The sequence below is a fragment of the Xyrauchen texanus genome, chromosome 32, assembly GCF_025860055.1.
Source record: "Xyrauchen texanus isolate HMW12.3.18 chromosome 32, RBS_HiC_50CHRs, whole genome shotgun sequence".
In the NCBI taxonomy this organism is placed as follows: Eukaryota; Metazoa; Chordata; class Actinopteri; order Cypriniformes; family Catostomidae; genus Xyrauchen; species Xyrauchen texanus.
Window position 1 is genome coordinate 27,894,063 of NC_068307.1, and position 12,501 is coordinate 27,906,563.

The window sequence follows — 12,501 nt, forward strand, 5'->3', positions numbered from 1 at the left end:
CGACTCGAAGACGCCCCGCGACCATCTGCGAGGTCACTTCAGATGTAAATCTCGGGCTCGGACGACAAGTGCGCTGATTAATGTTGATAGGCCGCATAGCTGTCTATATGTTGTGACTTTATGGTCTTTTAGCCAATCAGGAGTAAAATAATGGAATGTACGTCCTTGCAAATGGTATAATTGATGTAAGATTTTGTGTAAGGTACGAGTTGGCTTTCGATCTCCTCGTGAGACTTTGCCGCTGGCTCTACCAATTTCACTGCAGACTATACTTCAGTAAATTTTTGATTCTTTAATTGAACTTCTCGACTCCTGGTCTTCTTTCTCCATATCTGGTCCGGGTCATAACTGTTATACCCCTAACAGAGCTCGCACTTATTGCTCATTAAAGATATTTTAATAAATATAAAGTTTCAACCCACACAATAGTCTTCTTCTGAATGCGTGCAAGCTTACCTTTTTTTATTTTTATTTATTTGTGCCCATGTATATACACAACATCACCTACAGTTGGCTAACAATCTATATTATTCTGCGGAAGAATTTTATATTTTGGTGTAGTGTGTGAAAGTGTGTAAATCTAGTTTTAAAACTGTTCAAGTCTTCTACTCTGATTGGACAAGCAGCATTGCAAAAGTGCAGATATTTAGTATATGATGTGAATTTAGAAAAGGGGAGTGATACAAACTGTTAAGTATTTCCATGCTAAGCTGTGGAACCATTTTATTTAGTCGAGCAAAAAGAATAAAGTGATTACCACCCCTGGAGTCGCAAGTTAGAATCCAGGGCATGCTGAGTGTCTCCAGCCAGATCTCCTAAGCAACCAAATTGGCCCAGTTGCTAGGGAGGGTAGTCACATGGGGTAACCTCCTTGTGGTCGCTATAATGTGGTTCTCGCTCTCAGTGAGTTGTGCGTTGGATGCCGCAGAGAATAGCGTGAAGCCTCCAAAAGGAATCGAGCTCAACAAGCCATGTGATAAGATGCTCAGATTGACGTCTCAGACGCAGAGGCAACTGAGATTCGTCTTCCGCCACCCGGATTGAGGCGAGTCACTGCACCACCAGGCGGACCTAGAGCACTGGTCATATTGTGTCTGAAATTTATTTCCTGTACTCCATTTGAAACTCTTGTTTATAGAACCGTGTATAAAAGCAATATCACACTCATAAATGTGCTATTGTACTGAATATCAGCTCGAATGAGAGTACCTGCAGTATTCCGAGTGTCTTCCTTTAAACAAGCCTGGTTTAAACGAGATGGCCTTCGTTGGACAAACTGAAACGGAACGTATCATGGTTGCTATGACAGCACGCCACTCTTTAACAAGTGCGAGCGCTTTGAGTGAGAAGGGAACAAAGTCCCTTTAGAAGGGAATGTATGAGGTACATTTTAGGAGAGATATAATGATGATAAGAGAAAAGACAATTGATTTTAAAGTTGTACTTTTTGTCTAATACTTTATTTTAATAATAATAATAAATAAATATATATTTTATATCTGCACTCATCTACATGAGAATTAACATTTCTTGCCTTTACATATTGGCATAATTTCAATGAAGCAAAGAATTGTGGGTTACGAGTGCCCACGAATTATAAACCTCCTGCGTCCTCCGAATTCCCGTGAAAGGAGGTTGCATTCGAAGTGTCCTAATTTCTTTTCTGAAACGAGACCGCCTCGATGACGTATGCGGCTGACAAATGGAGACATATCCAGCTGCAGACCCGCAGCACCATAGACATAATAAATACATAGACGCCCTATTGGCCGCTTTGGAACGTTGCTGCGATACGTCAACGCGTCCGCCATTTTGCGGAGGGCAAGACTGCGCTGTAATCAAATGCAAGTAAACGGGTGAGTTGCGGTTTTTCTGGATAAAAACAAAAATAACGTTTACATTTATCAACCGATTTCAGTGGTTCGTACATGGTGTAACGAGTACTTGTCATAAAAGTCGGTTTTAAGAAAATATTTAGATTTTCAGGAAATTTACTTTATAATATAAAATATAAGATAAAACTATACTATAAATCATGTCAACTCATGTCTCAACTTTCACAGCTCGCAAGCAAGCTATTTTAGTCTGACTAACTCCGGTGGCCAACTAACATTACTATTACTAATTATATAACGACCAAATACAACCAAAAACAAATGTTCAGTCTTACTTGTGAAAAGTAATTCCCCGAGACCTGTTTTCAATAGTGCGGTGATTTGTACAGCCCCAAGCAGCACATGAGGCAGGCATTTTTCCTCAACTCCCGTTATGAGAGAAATGGGAATGTTGCCCTCCGCAATATGGCGGCCCGTTGACGTACGCTCCAGCGGCCAATAGGGCGTCCATGTATTTATGTCTATGCGCAGCACCACCAGTTTCAGAACCCCACTTTCAGAACCCCAGCGCCAGAACCTGAAGTGAGGGGCGGAGTTATTGACAATGAGACAAGCATGGCGGAGAGCATGGTGAGTTGTGTAACGTTTTTGACATCATGTTGTGAAAAATTATCGCATATATTAAGTTCAGCGTTTATCTGCTAAATATTTAATTTGTGCATAACTTTATCATCTTAATGAAGCTTGAATATGTTGTCATACTTTACTGTATTAAAAAAAAAATTCTACGGATGGTTCGATACATTTTTGCGTGTTGTAAATGAGCCTTGCGGTGACGTTTTGAAGACATCTTGTGAAGGTGTTAAAGTGTTTGTTCCACGTTCCTCTGTTATATGCATTGTTTGTGAGTTAATGTTACCTTATAGTTGAGGTTTTTTTTTGAGGTTAGAGACATTTCGAATGAATGAAGACCACAAGGAAAAGGCCCGCAACAATCTCCTGGAACAGTCAGAAGCTTCCAGAGAGCCCTTTCGATTTCATTTTGTGTTCAGGGATGACATGGAGTTATTTTAGCAAGAATGTAAGGACAAAATGGGCCTGAGAGTGAATTCCTCATTTGATACATTAAGTTTAATTTATACAGGATTGTCATGATAAAATGGGCCTAGGGCCCATGTTTTATTTTACATAAAGAAAAATGCATGCTGCACATGTTCTTGTGAAATAAAGTATATTTTATATAAAATGCCCATAAGTTTCAAGCATTTTTTTCACCATCATGATCAGGAAGTATCTCTCATAATACAATGAAACGGAAAACTATATACAATTATATTACACAAGATCAATGTTTTAAAATGCTTATTGTACTGTACCTTAAAGAATCATTATAACATACGTATAAAGTATGATGTTTCGTTTGTAATAAAAGCAAAGTACTCTCCAAAACGTTAGGTGGCACTACTCGGTTTCGAACGTAAGCTCCGCCCCTCACTTGAGGTTCTGGCGCTGGGGTTCTGAAACTGGTGGTGTAGCCTACTCTCCAAAACGTTAGGTGGCGCTACTCGGTTTAGAACGTAAGCTCCGCCCCTCACTTCAGGTTCTGGCACTGGGGTTCTGAAACTGGGGTTCTGAAACTGGTGGTGCTGCGGGTCTGCAGCTGGATACTATTGGACAAATGCGACCTCCGGAGGACGCGGTCTTCCAAGCGAGAGACTTTGCCATTGGTGTATTTTCTCATACTGCACTCACTGGTTGCCATTTGTATGAAAGAAAACGGTCATGATAGTATGCTTCAAACTAAGATGGAGTTATTTTAAATATAGCTTGTGTGCTTTAACTTAATTTTATTAAAATACAATGGATAAACAATCTGTCAAGTTTACAATTTAATTCTCAATGACAAGCAATAACAAGCCAAAAAATATATGAATCCCTAATAAGTTTAATAATAAAATGGTAATACCCACTCTTCTTTGATTTTTGTAATAAAGTACAAATTAAAAGAGACAACAGGACACAATCATAAAGTGCTCCCCATACCCTCCCCATTTTATGGCGCCTGATAAAAAAACAAGACCAACTTCATGTTCACAACCACACATGGCCATTAGCAGTACTGGTACTTAGGGAAAATATACAACATGCTACACGTCTAGCCATTTTATGAACCACTGATTGTGAAATTGCCTATAAGAAACCCATAAAAATGTTTATGATACTACATATGATCAAGGGGGGTTTGTGAAGTTATTTGTGAAAATAACCATTTAAAGGAATAGTTCTCCCCAAAAATGTTATTCTGTCTTCCATGAAACACAAAAGTAGTAATCAATTCCTGCAGAATATACAGGCTGCTCTTGTCCTTCCAATATAAATGGATGGGGTCCAAGCACAGCCTCATTCATTGGACCAGAGCAGCTTGGACATTGACAAAAATAAATAATTTTTCTGTTCCACAGAAATAAATTCATACAGGTTTGGAACAACATGATGGTGAGTAAATGAAGATAGAATGTTTCTTTTGGGTGAACTACTCATTTAAAATATACAATAAGACTAGACACAACTGATAAAGTCTGAATGATGTACAGAAAGTGCTATTTGCTGTTCTCTCTCTCTCGCTCCAAGAGTTCCTTGGCAACATTTAAGACCAGCAAATCAGAAGAGAGATTAGCATCATTAGGGTCAGCCAGGTCATTTTGGGTGAACTATCCCTTTTACATACAGAATACAATAGACAAAGCAAATAAACAACTAGCACATTAGGTTGGTGAAAAATAAAACATTTCAGAGTGGCCACCAGGATGCTAAATTCATCCACTGAGAATCCATTCATAGCTTGAATATGTTTGAGTCTGTCAACTCGTGTTTCTAGAGCGTCTTTAGCTGAAGTGAGCATGTTGGCTTCACTTGAAGGCAGATGTGAGTGCAAGAGTGCAGACGTTGATGTCTTCGGTGTGTGAGGCTCTGTGCAGTGATGGTTCAGACGCGCTGCGATTTATCTTAGGGAGGGAGTGCTGGAGAAGCTCTATTGAGGAAAGAATCTATAATAGACAGCAATGAAAATAACAATGTCATTAATGACCCACTGAGAAATATTGTACTGTGTGTGCAAATGCTAACACAGAAGAACACGAGGGGGAATCCCTTAAAACAAGAACATGTTTGGGTAATATTTATATTAATTCAATTAAGCCTATATTTAGGACGATATATCAAAAATATTCATAATGTTGATTAACAAACCTTTATTTAGAGTGAATGGTGCCAATCTGTGAATGTTAAAATACTCAGTTTCAAAAGTATAGCCACAAGACGCAAGCAATATGTTAGTTAACATGAGTTTTGTGCACTGACGTGCGGTCTGGGTAGGCAAACTAGGCACTGCCTACCCTGCCAAAATTCAAAAATAAAATGTTTATTAAATAATACACTTGTATTTGTATTTTTACTTTTTATTCTTGTGATTTATATATCCAATATGTGTGTTATTCCAATTGTTTAGACGTTATGATGACAAATGTAGCAGTTACGTATAATCAACTAAAAACAAATGGTAGAATAAGCAGTGCTTTTACGGTCCATTCATTGCAGACGACACGCGGAAAACCCATGTTGCGCATGCGCACTTCGATCCTGTATTCTTTAACATGTACGGCAAAAAGCACATATCTGCTGTGCCTTTTGACGTAAATATGTTATGCCCGTAATCATCTCCGTTACGTATCAGACATGGACCAATTAAAATCGAGATATTCCTGGACATTTGCGTAGCTAACGTCATTACACCACAGCTAGCGTACATGCCTAATCCCCGCCAAATTCAAAATCAAAATCACAGCACCGGCCGTAACCACGGAATTAAGAATTTTTTCCAACTTCCAAGCTCGATTTTAATTCCAAATATGAGTTAATTGCAAGAGGGAGGTCTACGCCAGCCTTAGATGGACTAGTACAGCAAAAGGGCTCAAAAATTATCCGATCATTTCAAACTGATTGGTATGTAAGAAAAGATTGGCTATGTGGCTGTGCTAACAATCAGCGGCTGTATTGCTATCCCTGCCTGCTTTTTTCAACCAGTCAGACTGTTTTGACTTCAGCGGGATATTGTGATTTAACAACCTGCCCGCAGCTTTAACCAAGCATGAAAAGTCGTCAGCTCACATCCAGTGTCAAATTACACTGAAAATCTTTGGAAAATCTCGGATCGACCTTGCACTTGACGAGCAAAGGAAGCTGTATATAACCTACCACAATGAAAAGGTAAAGGATTGTTGTATTGTATCTTCTGTTATAAAGATGAAGATTGCACATAAAAAAATAAGCACATAATGTTGTATAAAATAAACAACTTATGTTCTGTTATATGTTCTGTGTTTTGACTATTTTGTATAATAATATCTAATGAAGATATATTAACAAAATCGTATATATTATATATAAAACATATATAAAATACATATACATTTCTTGATATGCCGCGCTTGTGCGTAACGTTCACTGTTTATGCGCTGTGTGTGTGTGTGTGTGTGTGTGTGTGTGTCTGTGATAGAGAGAGAGAGAGAGAGAGAATACACGATATACATCCTGATTTTTACATTTCTTGATATGCCGCGCTTGTGCGTAACGTTCACTGTTATTACGTATTATTAGCTTAAACAATAAATCAGGTAATCTGGCTTTCATAACTCAGTGCCTAGCCTCTTTAAGACATCACCGCACGTCACTGGTTTTGTGTGATAAAATCGCTTACTAACCGTGTTAAGTTGTAAACAACTTCATTGCCATGAAGACATTACACTGTAAACCCTAAAATGATCGTAAAAACTGAAATAATACACAAGTTTTAACAGAAGAATTAATGCAAGTGCTTTAATAAGTTTCACATTTCTGCCTTTAAAGGAATATTCCGATCATGACACTGGTTAAGTCTTTATTTTTCTACTTTCAATGTCAATGACCGCCCCATCACCCAAGATACAAAGTCTGGGGCAAAATGACACCTGAATGCACAATCACCCATCAGACTCTGCACCTTTAACCAAAAATGCTGTATTTCAACACCCCCCCCCCCCCAAACGCACCCTCCTCTGTTTGGCATCGCCAGCAGGTGGGTGTGTCTTTAAGATCAAGCCTATACAATTTAGAGGGGGCCCAATAGAACCAATGCAAAATCTTGAATTGTATAAGGCGCACACTAGATGCAGTTATTTTTTATTTTATTTTTTTTTTTTTTATCCTAGCCCATTCTCCTCCAAATCCAAATTTAAATCTTTTTCCCATAATCTTGAGAGCGGTCGAGAAATAACAGGGTGTGATTGAACTGCTCTGGTTAGATTAATGGAAAGGCTTTGCAATGGCAAAATAGGTGCAAGAACTTCTTGTTCAATGCAGAACCCGGGAGGGGCTCTTTCAGGTGTAAACGACCAATGAGCCAAATGTCTGAGTCCGAACATATAATAATAAAACTAAATCTTGGGTAAGATTTCAAATAAAAGATATACTCTCAAATTGCTTGAAATAAGAGAGGGGGACATCTACCGGGATAGACTGTAGCAGGTAGTAAAATTTTGGGATACAGTTAATTTTAATAACTTTAACCTTCCCAATCATCGATAAATTTAATGAAGCCCACCCATTTACATCACTTGAAAAGCTATTAAAAAGGGTATTAAAATTTGTTTGAAACACTGGAAGGCACCTGGCTGAAAGACTGTTACTGGACAGTACGCTGTCAGAGCCAAAGCTTTGGATTTAGACCACTTGACTGTATCCTGAGAATTTGGAAAAGGAATTAATAATTCTGTGGAGGCAAGGCATAGATTTAGTAGGGTCAGAGACAAATAATAAAATATCATCTGCATTAAGCAGAAGCTTATGTGCCATGCCTCCCACCACCACCCATGAATAATCATCCTCCTCATCACGGCTGCTAATGGTTCAAGGGCAAGACAGAACAATAATGGGGAAAGACTGCATATCACTGACGGTTGTCACTATCCAGAGTATAATAATCTGAAATGAATCCATTTGTTTGTACCGCTGCTATAGGGTGTCTATAAAGTAACTTGATACAACCAATAAACGTATTCCCAAACCCATACCTTTCAAAAATGTTTAAAAGATAATCTCATTCTACCATATCAAACACCTTTCTGGCATCAAGTGAGATGGCGCGACCAGAGACTGATCATTCGCTACTGACCACATGATATTGATGAAATGCCCAATGTTATCAGAAGAGCTGCAGCACCAAATAAACCTCACCTGATCTATATGTATAAGAGATGTCTTAACTTAATCGGTTAGCCAAAATTTGTACAGCTAGCTGATTCAGGGAAATTGGATGGTAACTTTTACACTCACTTGGCTCTTTGTCTTTAAGAATCAGAATGATCCGGTCTTGAGTCATGGTTGGCGGAAGCTTCCCATTCCCAAATAAATTTCTAACAAAAGTGGAGCCATTTCTGTAGCATAAGATCTAAAAAATTCAGCGGCCTGTAGGCAAAAACTTGGAGGAGCTTGGCGAGGTAATTAAGGTCATCTCAGAATCAAGAGTTTTTTGCTCAGTCATCAATTTAGGGAGTTCTAATGGTTCCACAAAATGTATAATATCTTCATCAGTAGACGAAGACATGGAACTATAAAGATCAAGATAGAATTCATTAAAGGCATTATCAATATAAATGGCCGAGGTAAACATTTCACCACCAGCAGATTTCACAGAAGGAATGGTAGAAAAAGAAACTCTCTGCTTTATATATAGCCAAAAGCTTCCCTGCTTTGTCCCCTGACTCAAAAGTATGACTGTCTTGCCCTGAATAAATAAAACAGTTTCTGCGATAAAATAGTATTATATCTGTATTTCAAATGGGTCAATTCTCTGAGGCCATTAGACGACATTCGGCGCTTCAGCTCTGCCTTGGCACAAGTTCCCGTGTTTTGGATTTTTTGATGAATGAGGCCTACTGTATGATCCTGCCCCTAATACCGGCCTTAAGTGCCTCCCAAGCCATGCCCACAGATGATACTTAGGACCAATTGATCTTTGCAAAAGGGAAACAATCGACAACAGATGAAATGAGGGACTTGGATATAAAAAAAAATCTATTCTAGAATAAATCTTATGGACTGATGAAAAGAATGTATAGTCTAACAGATCGGTTCAAAAGTCGGCAAACATCTGCAAGACCAAGATTTTTGCACATGCTGTGAAGTGTCAGTGTTGCTCTAGGGGGCTTAGACGCCTTTGCTTTGCTTCCTATGATCAAGGACTGAGTCCATCAATAGATTAAAGTCTTCTCCCAATATTATATCATGAGGGGTGATCCAACATCCTTTCAATATCAATTAAAAAAATCCCTGATCATCAACGTTAGGTGCATAAATATTAGCCAAAACCAACCTTTTCCCCTGAATTTTTGCTAAAATAATAATAACTCTTCCTGATTTAGCTTTAATCTGTTTGAGAAATTTGAATTGTAGATATTTATTTATCAATATAATGACCATCCTTCTCATTAGGATGGTCATTGAGCATTAAAAAAACATGCCCACCCCGTATCTTACCAAATTTTTCAGCTTTCAAATGTGTTTTTGAAGAAACCATCACATTTCCTATGCTTAAGAAATAACCTTCCTTCTTTTTAGATTGCTCAAGTCAAGTGTTTCTATACAGATTTTGTGAGGCAAAATTACATAACAGAAAATATTTTGTAAAACAGAACCAAGCCAACACACAGAATAAACACAAAGAACGTGTAGATTAATTCACAGAACTGTCTTGAAGGCGTGTTCCTCCACAAAAAAAAACATTCCAGCTGATATAAAGCAGTTCAGTTTCCTCGGACAGACAAACAAGTGTTACATATGTTCAGTGAGCCAGCTATTATGAGTCCAGCAGATGACATAATAATTCCAATACTCCACAAAAAGCACAAGAGACATAAGCACAAGGGATGAACAGATTCATCCACAACTGTCCCGAAGCAGTGTTATTCCACAAATCAAACTCCAGCCACAAGGCGGAACCAGCACAAAAAGAAACAAAACAGGCGTCTCGGTTCCTCGGATGGTCAAGAGTCAAATTCATTCAGAGGCCGCATAAAAAAATAAAATACATCATGTCGGGAACAAGAAAATATTGTGATTTCCACCTTATGGCCTGTTGAGCAGACTCAGGAAGAGTTCGTCCAGGAATTTCATGATATCTCTGCCCTCTTCATGCTCAGGAATTCCAACAAGCCGTATATTGGTCCTTCGATTCCTATTTTCGAGATCTTCCAATTTTTCCAAAATGTATTCAAGTCTGTTTTGGATGCAGGCAGATTAGCAGATAATTCCCTTTCCGATGACTCCAGATAATCGATCCGTTTGCAACATCTGCCACTCATGACCAACTCAAGAGAATTTTGTTTCCCATCACCACAATAGATCAACGTATTACAGAGAGATCCTCCAAGTCAGCAACAGCCTTCATCAGCATCACTGAGATGTTGGACATTTGACGCTGAATTTCTTCTCCCACTGCGCTTTCCAAATCGAAGGTTTCAGCTAGAGCACGCAAGTGTCTTTTAATGTCTCCAGAGTCTAAGGATTTTGACTTCTTTGCCATGATTACCTCAAAGAGCAAATATGTATCTGGATGTATCGAATCTCACCGGATTATAACATGAAAATAATACAAAAAACTAGCAAAGTGCGCAGAGCTCGTGGCTCATGTGTCTGTTTCTCGCATGCCATCACATGACTCCCAATTGAGCTTAACTTGTTTTGAACCTGGAATATTCAATTAAACCCTCCAAAAATTGGGTCCATTCACTTCCATTATAAGTACTCAAAGCATACTCTATGCAAGTATGTGAACGCAGATGCTAGCACTTGTTATTTACATTTTTTTTTTTTTTTTACAATAAATAGACTAGCCTATTGTTGTTTCAAAGCACTGTTTAAGTTGATAAATTACTATGTTGAAATTACGTGCATAAAATTTTATGCATTAGGCTATACAGGTTAAATATGTCATAAGCACCCGGTTAGGTATCTGACAGAAACTTTACAAAATGTTATAATCATAATATTATTGTTCTGAAACTAATTTTTTTATGAAAAATATAAAACTGAAATATCTTGCTTGCATAAGTATTCAACCCCCACACATTAATATTTGGTCGAGCCACCTTTTGCTGCAAAACCTGCTTTAAGTCTTTTGGGGTACATATTTACCAGCTTTGACAATGTGATTTTGGCCCTTTCTTCTCCGCAGATTTGCTCCAGGTTGTTCAGGTTTGTTGGGTGACGCTTTTGGACTGCAATTTTCCAATAGTGCCACAGATTCTCAAAAGGAATGAGATCAGGCCTTTGACTGGGACACTGTAGGACATTTATCTTTTTGTTCTTGAGCCACTCCAAAGTTGCACTGGCCTTGTGCTTGGGATCATTATCATGCTGAAAATTTCCTTCCAAGCTTCAATTTTTTAGCAGACTGAAGCAGGTTCACTTGTAGCATTTCCCTATATTCCATTCTTCCTTCAATTCTAACAAAATGCCCAGTCCCTGCTGATGAGAAGCATCCCCACCATATGATGGTGCTACCACCACAAGTCACTGTAGGCATAGGAAGTTTTAGGTTTGCTCCACACATAGCGATTTGAGTTTTGGCCAAAATGTTTGGTCTCATCTGACAAGAAAACCTTATCCCACATCGCAGCTGGGTCACTCACATGCTTTCTGGCAAACTCCAGATGGTTTCTTTTTCTGCTTTCAGATGGTACTTTTTAAGTAACGGCTACTTTCTTGCCACCCTAGCATACAGGCCAGCATTATGCATTGCTCTTGATATGGTTTCTTTCATCGGTGTAACCTGGCAGCTTCCACAGCACAGGGGTTGAATACTTATGCAAACAAGATATTTCAGGGTTTTTTCTCCCCAACATAAAACCCAACAAAAACATTTTTTTTTGAGTTCCAGTATTTTAAAATAAAAGATCAAACAATTAAATTTCATTGCACCATTTGTAATTCAGTAAATGCGTTAACTGGCTTGCACACGCTTTTTCAGTTCAACCCACATATTTTCTATCAGATTGAGGTCAGGGCTTTGTAATGGCCACTCCAATAACACAATAGTCACAACTTTGGACATTTTGGATTGCTTGTGGTCACTGTTCATCTGGAAGACCCATTTGCGACAGAACTTTCTTCATGGCTGATGTCTTGAGATGTTGCTTCAATATATACACGTCATTTTCCTTTCGCACGATGCCATCTATTTTGTGAAGTACACCAGTACCTCCTGCAGCAAAGCACCCCACAACATGATGCTGCCACCCGGTTAGGATGGTGTTCTTCGGCTTAAAAACCTCACCCATTTTCCTCGAAACATAAGGACGGTAATTATGGCCAAAAAGTTACATTTGTTTAATCAGAGGAAATTTCTTCAAAAAGTAAGATCTTTGTCCCCATGTGCACTTGCAAACTGTAGTCTTTTGTTATGGCGGTTTTGGAGCATTGGCTTCTTCCTGCTGAGAAGCTATTGTCGATAAAAATGTCGATATAGGACTCGTTTTACTGTGGGTATATATACACTTGTCTTTCTGCTTCCTCCAGCATCTTCACAAGGCCCTTTGCTGTTGTTCTGGGATTAATTTGCACTTTTCGCTTA

The 12,501-nt window shown here is 38.6% G+C and overlaps 1 protein-coding gene across 1 annotated transcript in view; it reads right to left on the minus strand.

Annotated features, from left to right (window-relative positions):
• Nucleotides 1-2,935: 2,935 nt before the first annotated feature.
• Nucleotides 2,936-12,501, minus strand: part of LOC127625900 (RAF proto-oncogene serine/threonine-protein kinase-like) — a 65,089-nt gene continuing 55,523 nt past the window's right edge. Inside the window, exon 17 of the mRNA XM_052101344.1 lies at nucleotides 2,936-4,882. Coding sequence (XP_051957304.1) covers nucleotides 4,745-4,882 — 138 coding nt within the window. The 3' untranslated portion in view covers nucleotides 2,936-4,744. The remainder of the gene's footprint in view (nucleotides 4,883-12,501) is intronic.